This window comes from Balaenoptera acutorostrata, chromosome 11 (genome assembly GCF_949987535.1).
Source record: "Balaenoptera acutorostrata chromosome 11, mBalAcu1.1, whole genome shotgun sequence".
Classification (NCBI taxonomy): Eukaryota; Metazoa; Chordata; class Mammalia; order Artiodactyla; family Balaenopteridae; genus Balaenoptera; species Balaenoptera acutorostrata.
The window spans coordinates 17,673,572-17,686,567 of NC_080074.1; the positions used below are offsets into that span (position 1 = coordinate 17,673,572).

Below are 12,996 nucleotides of genomic sequence, written 5' to 3' on the forward strand. Positions count from 1 at the left end.
GGCTACACAGTCACTGACAGTGATTAAACCACAGAGCACCAGTTTTCCAGCTCAAACTGGAAAGGATTTTTTTTTTTAATTAAAGTAGATATGTCTGAGGACATCTAAATATAAGTAATTCTTTTCTTTGTAAAAAATTTCTCCCTCAGGGTGGGAGAGGGAGGGTGGAAGGGAGACGCAAGAGGGAGGGGATATGGGTATATATGTACACATATAGCTGATTCACTTTGTTATAGAGCAGAAACTAATACAACATTGTGAAGCAACTATACTCCAATAAAGATGTTAAAAAAAAAAAAAAAATCTCTCACTGAACCCATTTTGATGGTAACAAATAAATTCGACTTTATAATAACCTAAAAAAAACCCCAACCTAGGTTGTTTTATCCAAGAGGCCAATTTAAAACAAAAACAAACGGGTAACTTGTATTTTTACTTTAAAACAAGTTTGAGATTTCTGAAGTCTGTGCTGATGAAAGAGGATGCCAACGAATTCACTCATCACCATACATAAAGTTAAGCTTTCTAAACTAAATCTCTTTAGCATGAGACCAAAAACAGTCTGCTCTTAGAAGATCCCCAAATGTTCTCTCTTCCAACTCTTTAAAAGCCAGCTTCTGTTTCTCCAAGAAGCAAAATACATTCAATATTGCAAAAAAGCACCATAGGTATCTGAAATGCAAAATAACCAGCAAGTCACATTCTTTTTCACAGAATTAGCAGGCATCTATCACCTGTTTCTCAGATTGTTTATTTCCCTGTTTCTTTTTTTTCACTGGCAGGACGGTCCAGAACCTCTATTTTGCCTTTTCCATCTTCTGAATGAGGAAGCTTAATGGTATCGATGGTGACTTCACCTTCAGAAGAGGTGCTATCGTCTTCATCCTCAGATTCTGAACTGTCCTCTGAACTGTCTTGTGAATTCTCTTCTGAACTGTCCTCTTCTTTTGAATCAGACTGATTCATCTCAAACAAGGCCACATCCTGCAAAACACCACCATGTGGGAAATTTATTTCAGGGCAGTTCCCTAAAAGGTTACAATAACAACTTTGGGAAGGGACCAACGTTTAGCCCAAGCAGCACGTAGGACAGAAAATGTTCTTGTTTTTGGCTGTGCCACGTGGCTTGCAAGATCTTAGTTCCCCGACCAAGTCTCAAACCCAGGCCCTCAGCACTGAAAGCATGGAGCCCCAACCCCTGGACCGCCAGGGAATTCCCCCGGACAAGAAAAGTTCTTAATACAATATGGCACTATTATTCTTTCAGTTGCCAGAGTCCGCCATAATGATTTATATTTACTACAAGTCTAAAAAGTCCCCCACAACCGATTCTATATATCCTGATTATATTCAACACAATTCACTCAACAAATATTAACAAGTATCAACATGAACCAGGTACCACACTAGTGGCTCAACAACAACAAAATCCTGGCCTTTGTGGAACTTATGTTTTTGAGGAGGAGTTGGCAAATCACGGCCTGCAGGGCAGACCCAGCCCACTGCCCGTTTTCAGTGCAGCTCTGAGCTAAGAACGGTTTTTACACTTTTCAGTGGTAGAAAAAACTAATCCAAAGAGTAATATTTCATGAAACGTGAAAATTATATGAAATTCAAATGTCGGTGTCCATAAACAAAGCTTATAAAACTTGCCTATTCATTACATATCATCTGCAGCTGCTTCCACACCGAAATGGCAGAAATGAGGAGTCACAATGGGCACAGGAGGGCCCACAAAGCCTAACGTATTTACTATCTGGCCCCCTACAGAAAATGTTTGCTGACTTCTGTTCTAGTTGGGAAAGAAAGACAATAAACAATTACACAGAAAGCATAGTGTAGGGCAGTGAAAATTTAAAAAAATAAAAGCTAATAATAGAGCCACCGAGAAGGCCTCTCAAGGTGACAAGTGATGAGAGATGGAAGGAGTCAAGACGCAGGAATCTGGGGAGGGGCATTCTGCAAGGAGGGAAAAGGCCCGGAGCAAGGAGATGGAGACTGCAGTGCAGTCACTGAGGGTCCTTGGTGGGAGACAAGGTCAACAGAGAGCTGGAGGCAGGATCACACACGCCCACGAAGGACTCTGAATTAATTAGAAACGTCATGGGAAGCCCCCTGGTTCCCAAACTGCGGGCCACACGCACTGGGTGAAGAACAGACTCTGGGAAGAAAGGGTGGAAGCAGGAAGGCTGGCTGGGAAATTAGCGGGATAATCCAGAGGGGAGACCGTAATCACCTAGAGCACGGGTGCTGGATGCCGTGTGGAAATGGCTGGATTTGGGATGTGTTCTGGAGGCAGAGCTGCCAGATCTGCTGATGAATCAGATATGATTCTTAACAATGGTGTCAGCGCTGTCCAGACACGAGTGTTATACAGGGAATTCCAGTGTAGAAACAAGAGAGCCTAAACTGAGAGACAGTTTTCACACGTGGCTTATGTGATCAGTTATTCTGTTATACACGTCATTTACTTTCGCATTCTCAATGAATCAGACTATGATTACCTCTTTTGGGCCTTAGATGGGAAAATAAGAAAAAAATCCAGTTAGAACACTTAGTAAATAAATGCTTCAACATAACAAATGTACTATTTAACTTGAAAAAGCCTTCCTATGATGCTGAATTACTAAATTCCTAAACTTCACCCAGGGAAGCTTACTGACCTATGAGATCCTTAATCATCAAATGACCGAGTATCTATGCAGTACTGGAAACATGAGCTGACTTTGCAAGAAGGAAAAAAACAGGCAGAATTAAAATTAAAAAGTTCTCTTTTTCCGGTGACGAGGCATACTGGTAATTTTACATTATGAAATGAAAACAAAGCATAGTTACCATTTGTATAACTTTTCCGAGAGTCTCGTCAATATTTTCAATATTGAAATGACCAGGTGGTGCAGCTGCCATTTCTTTCCTTAGCTTTTCATTTGCCTGAGCCATCTGTGGGAGAAAGCTCTGTACTTGGGCCAATACTAAGGAGAAAAAATATAGTTTATCAATATTTATGTTAGTATTTGGCCAAACTTCAAATTTTTAAATCCAGAATTTCCTGTAAAAACACTTCTAAATTTGACAGGAATAATAACAATAGTTATAATAAAATCTTTCAAATTCCTTCCATTTTACAAACTCCCATCCTCTCCTGAATTCTTAAAACGGTAGGACTACACAATTCAGCAATTATTTCTCAATGTTTTGTGTTTCTCATATATGCCCAGGACTGGAAATTCCTAGAAGGCTGGCATTCAACAAACAGTAACTGAATAAGTAGGCAGTAGGACTTAATAGTTAAATGCACGAGGCTCCGAGGCTTTGGGGTCAGACCGACGATGTTAATAATAGAACCCCAGTACCACCTCTTACTATCTGAGTTACCTTGGGCATGTTAATGAAGCAATGGCTGTTTTTACCTGCCCAACATCTGTTCCCCTTTCTTCTGATAATATAACGATGACTTTCCTTTTAAACTCTGTCACTCTTAGTCACTCTCGTCCCTACCCCATTCATGCTGACGTGTTCCACAACCTTGGCCACTATGATTTGGTTTAACGACACTGTGATCTGTCAGGCCAATCAGAGATCACCCTGGGACTCAGGTTGGAACTGTTGAGAGAAATATCCCTTCTTTCCGAGTAAATGACTAAGTGAGCTGCTGAATATAAGCCTGGAGCTGCTGATAAACTGGCCCACCTGCCACCCGTCGGGGACGAGCTTGTTCTAGATGAAGTCAACACCTAGGAAAGCAGAACTAAGAGATACAGAGCAGAAGATCCCGGATGATGCCAAGCACCTGGATGCAGATGTACCTGAAATCACTGGGGTACTTTTCCCCAACTAAATGAGCCAGCATCGTTTGGCTGAAGGCAATGTGAACTGGGTTTCCGTCATTTACAACCACATAAGTCTAACTAACACGTTTAATTTAACCAAAAATCAAAACCTCAGTTTACTCACCTGTAAAACAGGGACGATAACTGACAGGCACTATGGTAAGCACAGGGGGGGGGCAATAAACAAGGGATTTCTAATTTCTTTAGCTCTCAGAAGAGGCCCGGCACATAACTATGCACATCATGGGCTCTCAGAACTCCTTAAGTCACTGCTACAACCACAGAACAGCTGATGGAAATGTCCAGAGTATGGAAGAAGAGAAGAAAGTCGAGGTGAAGGTCAAGAAATGGCCTTTAATTGTGAAACAGGACGGCTGGAAGGATTCCAGATGGCATACCCAACTTGGAAAAGGGTTTGGCAATTTTTTCTTTATTAAAGAATACTTTTCATAGGACCCAGAAATTCCACTCGGAGATATGTACCCCCCAAAATAAAAACCTACGTCCACACAAAAGCCTGGATTTGAATGGGGAGCCACCATGCAGTCATTTCAGCTGTTGTAGGTTTAGTGCATACTATAGTTAAGTTCCCCTCTCGGAATACTCATGATTTCTTAGTTTACAGACATGATAACTTCATGCATCATTTACATTGTTTTTACTACTTTTTTTAAAATAAATTTATTTATTTATTTTTGGCTGTGATACTACTTCTTGTTTTTATTCTTTTTTTTTAAACATTCAGAGTGAATTATGCAGAACCTGAGTATTACATGAATGCTACCTGAACAAAGTCTGAGTGGTCTGTGAGTGTGCAGTACAGCAATATGACAGAGTAATTAATGAAGAGAACTGGCCCTGTTATGAGTAACATTTACTATTTAAGTAATTATGTACAATTTAATGGGATCTGGTAGTGTTTTCCCACACATGAATATTGAATTCGGGACTCAGTAACCTCTAGAAAAATTTCCCATGGAGATTAACAATAATTGGTTTTGATTTCCAAAAATCCATCCCACAAGGATTTTTTCTGGGCAAGGTTACCCTCTTAAAGCAGGGGAATAATGTATTATCCCTGTGCACTGAATTCACAACGTAATTCCCAAGTAAGACTTGCTCGGGTTCACTCTCTGTGGTTTTATATCTGACAACAAAGGCAGATACTGTCCCACCAAATAAGTGCTTAATTAGGCAGAATTTCACATCAGAGAGGGTTCTTGAGAGAGAGAGAGAGGAAGAGAGAGAGAGGGAAGAGTACTTACAGGGACTCCTCTCTATCCAAACTGTTTGAAGAGTGGAATTCTTTCTGGAATTAGGCTTGGAGTTGATAAGCAACCTGTCCCATATACCTGCAAACACACACACTTCATTTACTATAGCGTAAAGAAATAGGAGCCCATCAGCAAACTTTCCAAGACCACCCTCAAGCCCTCAGGTTTTGACCATTCGTTCCTCACTTCCCAACACATTTTTTAAAAAAAGCACTCCAAGTTCCATTACAACATTTTAGTTCTGCACACAGATCTCCCCTTTCTTAAATCTGTCTCCTACATCTCTGAGTCACCAATGCCAAGTAATAAATGCACACTGAACTGCACCTTTCTGGGTCAGAAACCCATCAGTAACAAATGTGGGTTGGCAATGACAGAACACAAGAAGCAGTACAAAGTACCATAAGGGTTAAGTGAAGCCAGAAATGGTTTACCAGCTGCATTATATTGGACAAATTACCTAAGCTTTTTTTTTTTTAAATATTTATTTATTTATTTATTTATTTTTGGCTGTGTTGGGTCTTCGTTTCTGTGCGAGGGCTTTCTCTAGTTGCGGCAAGCGGGGGCCACTCTTCATCGCGGTGCGCGGGCCTCTCACTGTCGCAGCCTCTCTTGTTGCGGAGCACAGGTTCCAGACGCGCAGGCTCAGCAGTTGTGGCTCACGGGCCTAGTTGCTCCGCGGCATGTGGGATCTTCCCACACCAGGGCTCGAACCTGTGTCCCCTGCATTGGCAGGCAGATTCTCAACCACTGTGCCACTAGGGAAGCCCCACCTAAGCTTTTTGAGCATTAATTTCTTCATTTATAAAACATGCCTGCCACGTTAGTTCCCCCTCGGTAAAGATGTCCAACCTAGACAAAACAGCTCTTTAAACCTCCCCACTCCCAACTCCACCTATTCAGCCTTACATTCACAACTCCTCAAATCAACCCAACTCTCCAGCCCATCAGAGCTCAGAGAACAGGACTCGTCTTTCACAACCCAAGGCTTTGCGCACCGTGTTTCCAACACCTGGAAAATCTCTTCACTCTGGTGTAAAAATCCCGTTCACCCTCAGAGCAGCAGCTCAACATTCCTTGCTTACTACCTTAGACCCATCAATTGGATTAGTGCAAAGAGCACGGGCTCTGAAGCCACGCTGATTGGATTCAAATCTCAGTTTTGCCACTTCCCAGCCACACGATCTCCAGCAAATTACTCATCTGTATGATACACCAGGTCTCAGTTTCCTCATCTATAAATGGCGATAACAGAGCCTTCTACACAGGGTGGTTGTGAGGATTAAATTAGTGAATTAATTCCTGGGGCAAAGCAGGCACTAAGAAAGCTTCGGCTATTATTATTATAACTTCTTTGGATGCTCTGGATTCTCACAGAATCTTTTCTTCAAAAGAATATTTAAGGAGAATATGCCCAAGACCTTAGGTGTATTATTCTTCTCCATAAAAAAAGAAAGAAAAACAAATTCTATAGATACTACTACTTCCATTTTCCCAATGCAAAAACTGAGGCGTTGGGAATGTAAACAACTCTCCTAAAGTTCCATAGCGAATAACTCATGGCGCTGGGATTCGAATCCTTGCTTTTTAATTCTCTATTATGGTGTCTGAAATCCTGTGCGGATTTCCCGAACCCGTCTTCCTCTAGAGAGAGGCACTAAGGGTGGCTCTGTGGGCATCTGCGGAGGAAGGGTGGTTAATACTCATCCGCTCCCCTTACCAGTCAACTGCTGGGACCCAGAGCCGACCCTAAGGCCGCCCCCTTAGGGGAGGTGTCTCGCTGTGGCGCGCGGCAGTGGGCGCTCACCGCGGTGCGGAATACAGGAACCACGCCCAGGCCCGAGGCCGGGTGCGCACCCCCCCGCCGCCCGGTCTCACCCCGAGTCCTGCGGCCACCCCCGGGGGTCCCTCGGTGGGGCCGGGCCTGGGCAGGGAGCCGCCGACCGGCCCCCGGCTGCTCCGGCAGCGCGACCCCTGCCGCACGTGCGCGCCCCACGCCGCCGCCGCCCGCCCGTCACCTCCGCGGCCGCCGCTGCCCGCCGTCAGCAGTTCCCTGGACACCGAGACCCCGGAGCCGTCCCGGGAAAAAGACGAACAGCTCGCGTCGGACTGGGATTCGCCGTGGGCCTCCATGCTGCTCGCCAGTCTTCAGAGCAGCCGCTCCAGGCCCGGATGCAGGAAAAAGGCTGGGGAAGGGGGCGGGGCCAGGGCTACGATTAGAGGAAAGTCGGAGGGGCGGGGCGAGGGCGGAGCGAGGGTGGCCTGCGGCGAGGGCGGCCCCTAGCGGAGTGAGGAGGCCATTCTTATCGTGGGAAAAGGAAGGCGGAGGGTCTGGAGACCCTGTGACTGGATGAAAGAGCTGGCAAGGCTGGCTTTTTAGCAAAACCTGAAGAGCGCGCGGTAGGGCTGCCCTCCTTTTCATTTTTTTTTTTTAAACTGTGGTTAAAAAAAACCACATAACACAGAATGTACCATCTTAACTGTTTTTACGGGTACAGTTCAGAAGTGTTAACTCTACGTTGTTATGTAACAGATCTGTAGAATTTTTCGCAAAACTGAAACTCTATAACCACTGAGCAACCTCCCCATTTCTCCCTGACAGCCACCATTTTAACTTCTGTTTCTATGAGTTTAACTACTTCAGATACTTCATATAAGTGGAATCATACAATATTTGTCTTTTCACAACTGGCAGATTTCACTTAGTATAATGTTCTCAAAGTTTATCCATGCTGTGGCAAGTAATAGGATTCCCTTCTTTTTAAAGGCTGAATAATATTCCATTCCATGCACATACCACATTTCCTTTACCCATTCGTCCCTTGATAGCTGGGTTGCTTCCTCCCGGATATTGTGAATAATGCTGCAATGAACATAGGTATGCAAATATATCTTTGAGATACTGCTTTCAATTCTTTTGGATTTATACCCAGAAGTGTGATTACTGACTGTATGCTAATTCTATTTTTAACTTTTTAAGAACCTTTGTACTAGTTTCCATAGTGACTGCACTATCTTATTCCCACCAGTAGGGCATAAGCGTTCCAATTTCTCCACATCCTCACCAATGCTTATTTTCTTTTTCTTTCTTTCTTTCTTTCTTTCTTTCTTTCTTTCTTTCTTTCTTTCTCTTTTTTTAACAGTGGCCATCCTAGTCAGTGCGAGGTGATACCTCATTGTAGTTTTGATTTGCATTTCTCTAATTATGAGTGATGTTGAGCATCTTTTCATGTGTTCACTGATCATTTGTATATCTACTTGGGAGAAATGTGTGTTCACATCCATTGCCCATTTTAACTCAGATTGTATGAGCTATTTACATATTCTTATCAGATATATGATAATGTTTTGGAGACATAGACCATTATGAACATACAAGAACTCAGGAAATATTATTCCCATACCCTTTTTTAAAAATTTACTAGAGAATATGATTCAGAAAATAATTGGAGAAATTCAACTTAAGTTTTGATGCTGAGCATTTTACAGTAGAATTGGGGAGAAACAGTGAGAATAAGGTTGAAAGAATAGTATTTAATTTATATAGGTTTTGATAATATGGATATAACACAAATACGAAAAATGGGGAGAAAGCAGAGACTGTATATGAAGAGAAAATCTGGCTTTTTAAAAACTGGGACTAAAAGGCTAATACTTTTTTTTTTTCTTTATTTTCTTTTTTTTCCCTTTTTTTAAACTTTGGGTTTATTTATTTATTTATGGCTGTGTTGGGTCTTCGTTTCTGTGCGAGGGCTTTCTCCAGTTGCGACAAGTGGGGGCCACTCTTCATCGCGGTGCGTGGGCCTCTCACTATCGCGGCCTCTCTTGTTGCGGAGCACAGGCTGCAGACGCGCAGGCTCAGTAATTGTGGCTCACAGGCCTAGTTGCTCCGCGGCATGTGGGATCCTCCCAGACCAGGGCTCGAACCCGTGTCCCCTGCATTGGCAGGCAGATTCTCAACCATTGTGCCACCAGGGAAGCCCTAAAAGGGTAATACTTTAAGTTAGATGCTGGGGGTAAAGGAGAGAAGAGAAAGAGGAGATGACTTGCAAATTACAATATTGTTCATAGTGGGAAGACAATATAAAAAAGGGGGGTGTACTGAATGGTATTGAGTAAAGGTATTAGAACAAAATTAAAATATTCCTAAATACCCAAATTAATGAGATAGAAAGAAAGAAATAAAACAGACTTCATAGGAAAGACTTTATATGATTATGACGAAACTGAAGCAAAGCATATCAGTTGTATCAATACATGCAGTAGGGCTTAACTGACCTATAAAAAGAAAAGGATTTTCAGATTGGATAAAACGTCAATATCCAACTCTATGCTGGATAGAAGAGACTTATTTAAAATATAAGATTAAAATGGTAAAAATACAAGGATGGTGTTTTTAAAAATTTAAGTGTTCCTGGTATATCTATAACCATTCTAAATAAAACCTAAATTTAAAAAAAGTGGGGGGGGGGCTTCCCTGGTGGCGCAGTGGTTGAGAGTCTGCCTGCCAATGCAGGGCACACGGGTTCGAGCCCTAGTCTGGGAAGATCCCACATGCCGCGCAGCAACTAGGCCCGTGAGCCACAACTACTGAGCCTGCGCGTCTGGAGCCTGTGCTCCGCAACAAGAGAGGCCGTGATAGTGAGAGGCCCGCGCACCGCGATGAAGAGTGGCCCCCGCTCGCCGCAACTGGAGAAAGCCCTCACACAGAAACGAAGACCCAACACAGCCAAAAATAAATAAATTAATTAATTAATTAAAAAAAAAAAAGGGTGGGGGGGATCAGATCAAAGCCACAATGAGATATCACCTCACACGTGATAGAATGGCTATTACGAAAAAGACAAGAAACAGCAAGTGTTGGCGAGGATGTGGAAAAAAGGGAACACTTGAACACTGTTTATGGAAATATAAATCGGTGCAGCCACTGTGGAAAACAGTATGGAGGTTCCTGAAAAACTTAAAAATAGAACTATCATATAATCCACCAAGTTCACTTCTGGATGTTTATCTGAAGGAAATGAAATCACTATCTCAAAAACATATCAGCACCTCCATATTTTGCAGCATTATTTATAATAGCCAAGACATGGAAACAACCTAAGTGTCTATCAACAGGTGAATGGATAAAGAAAATGTGATACTTATATAAATTCAGCAATATAAAGAAGGAAATCTTCCCATTTGTAACAACGTGCATGGACCTCAAGGTCATTATGCTAAGCAAAATAAGTCAGAGAAAGACAAATACTGTGTGTTCTCACTTATATGTAGAATCTAAAAAAAAAAAACAATAGAACACATAGGTACAGATTGGTGGTTGCCAGAGGATAGGAGTGGCAGTGGGTGAAATGGGTGAACTTCTAGTAAGGTAAATAATTCCTGGAGATGTAATGTACAGCATGGTGACTATAATTAACTATACTGTCTTGTATATTTGAAAGTTGCTAAGAGAATAGATCTTAAAAGTTCTCATCACAAGAAAAAAAATTTTAAGTGTGTAAGGTGATGGATGTTAACTTATTCTGGTAATCGCTTTGCATACACATACATATATCAAATCATTATGTTCTACCTAAAACTAATACAATGTTATATACCAATTATATCTCAATTAAAAAAAAAAGTAAACAGGGTCATGACTTTATTATTAGACAAGCAAGAATTCAGCCTTGTTCCCCCTAAAAGGAAACAAAAAGACACTTTATAATGCTAAATACTGCAATTTGCAAAGAGGAAACTATCATTAATATCCATGTGCCCAATAAAACAGCAGTGAGTATTATAAAGCAAACTGAAAAGGAATGCAAAGATAAATAAGCAGAAACTCTAATAATTGGAAATTTTAACACCCTTTCAGAACAGAATAGACCTAACTGGACAAAAAATTTGTATGGATACAGAAGACCTAAACAAAATTATAAACAAAGTAGATCTAATAAATGTAAACACTGAATCCTGATAATAGAGATTAAACTTTCTTCTAAGTCACATGGAAAATTCACCAAATTGACATGTTATAGTCCACAAAGAAAATTTCAATACATTCCAAAAATGTAAATGATATAAGGGGCCTTCTGTGATCACAATTCTATATAACTGGCAAATAATGACATTAAAAAAATCTCTTCCGCCTAAAACTGTAAAAACACACTGCTAATCAATCCTTGCATCAAGAGGAAATAGTGAAATGAGACTGTGCCCCCCAAAAGCTAAGTACTGAAAAAGTCAAGAAAATGACAAACCACTAGCTAACCTAAACCAAAATAGGGAGTGGAGGAAGGTTTGAAGGTATAAATATATGAAATAAAAGGTAATGAAACAATAACCATAAAATCAGAGGAAATATATAAAAACTTATAAACACTACTTTGCACAACTCTATGCAAATAAAACTGAAAACCTGTATGAAACCATTTGAAATGGTTAATGTTCCATAAATATATAATTTACAAAATTTCCCCAGAATCAATAGCAAGTCTAAAGAGAGCAATTTCTATAGACGTTACAGAGAAGGTTGTCAGAGCTCCCACATAAAAACACCATGCCCAGTTGGTTTTACAAGAGGATTTCTATCAAACTTTTAAAGATCAGATAAATCTAATGCTACTTAAACTATTTCAGAGTATGGGAAATAAAAGTAAATTTCCCAAGTTCTAAGAAATGAATATAGCATTGATACCCAAACTTCACAATGATTGTACAAAAAAGAAAATTAGGGACTTCCCTGGTGGCGCAGTGGTTAAGAATCCGCCTGCCAATGCAGGCGACACGGGTTTGAACCCTGGTCCGGAAAGATCCCACATGCCGTGGAGCAACTAAGCCCATGCGCCACACCTACTGATCCTGCGCTCTAGAGCCCGCGAGCCACAACTACTGAGCCCACGTGCTACAACTACTGAAGCCCGCGCACCGAGAGCCCGTGCTCTGCAACAAGAGAAGCCACCGCAATGAGAAGCCCACGCACCGCGACGAAGAGCAGCCCCCGCTCACCGCAACTAGAGGAAGCCCGTGCACAGCAACGAAGACCCAATGCAGCCAAAAATAAATAAATAAAATAAATAAATAAAAAAGAAAATTATACACCTGGCTTAATTGGGTTTCCCTAGAAAGCCAATCTGGACGTGAGGTTCAAGTGCAAGTAGTTTGGGAGCCAGAAGGAGAAAGAGAAACGAGGAAGGAAGAGAACCAATAATGTGTTACTATCAAGCAAATTGTGGCTAAGGGCAGCTGGAACTTAATCCTGCTGGGGAATTCCCAGAGTTATCCTGGGTGAGCCTACGTATTTATCCACCAGCTCATGTTAGTCATTGGATGAGGGCTGCTCCAAGGGGGTGCAAATTTCCCAGCATTGCATTTCTGGCCTGCTCCTTGCTCTCTAGTTAAGTGGGCTCCACTGGCCAGAGAAAATCTTCAGGCAAAGAGTTGTAAATGCTGGCCATTGAAAACTGGGCAGATGTGTACACAAATAGTAAGTGCCAATGTGGTATGGGTGAGGTACTGACAGCCTTTACTCAAGACCCGTCTTAATTATGAATATTGATGCAACAAATTAAATATTAGCAAACAGAATCCAAGAGCACAATAAAAAATAGATGCCATACAAGAGATGCTGATTCCAGGAGAAATTAGTATATTTATTAATATAGTAGTATAGTCATTAATACAATACATCAGTTTAACAGAATTAAGAAGAAAAAATCACATAATCATCTCTATAGATGTTAAAAAGATATTTGACAAAATTCAACATTCAGTAAGATGAAAATTGATACCCATTATGCATGATAAAATGTGTATACCTCTGCCCCAAAATCAGCATTTAACTTAATGGGGAAATACAGGGCTTTCTTGCTAAAGTCTCTAGACGAAATACAAGGATGTTGAGTCTT

At 41.4% G+C, this 12,996-nt stretch overlaps 1 protein-coding gene across 1 annotated transcript; it reads right to left on the reverse strand.

The window, feature by feature from the left end:
* Positions 1 to 414: 414 nt before the first annotated feature.
* Positions 415 to 7,286, reverse strand: NOPCHAP1 (NOP protein chaperone 1). Its single transcript, XM_007165749.2, has 4 exons — positions 7,123 to 7,286; positions 5,096 to 5,182; positions 2,836 to 2,972; positions 415 to 984 (listed from the first exon to the last, which is right to left on the reverse strand). Exons 1-4 carry the CDS (start codon positions 7,235 to 7,237, stop codon positions 751 to 753), a joined length of 573 nt encoding a protein of 190 aa, XP_007165811.2. The 5' UTR covers positions 7,238 to 7,286; the 3' UTR covers positions 415 to 750.
* Between the last annotated feature and the right edge of the window lie 5,710 nt (positions 7,287 to 12,996).

Excerpts from the sequence above, each read along its gene's own strand:
- NOPCHAP1 (XM_007165749.2), bottom strand. The coding sequence starts at position 7,237 with ATGGAGGCCCACGGCGAATCCCAGTCCGACGCGAGCTGTTCGTCTTTT. Across the intron at positions 2,973-5,095 it reads TTGGATAGAGAGGAGTCCCT|TATTGGCCCAAGTACAGAGC; the intron begins GTAAGTACTCTT and ends TTTTCTCCTTAG. Across the intron at positions 985-2,835 it reads TCGGAAAAGTTATACAAATG|GATGTGGCCTTGTTTGAGAT; the intron begins GTAACTATGCTT and ends GGTGTTTTGCAG.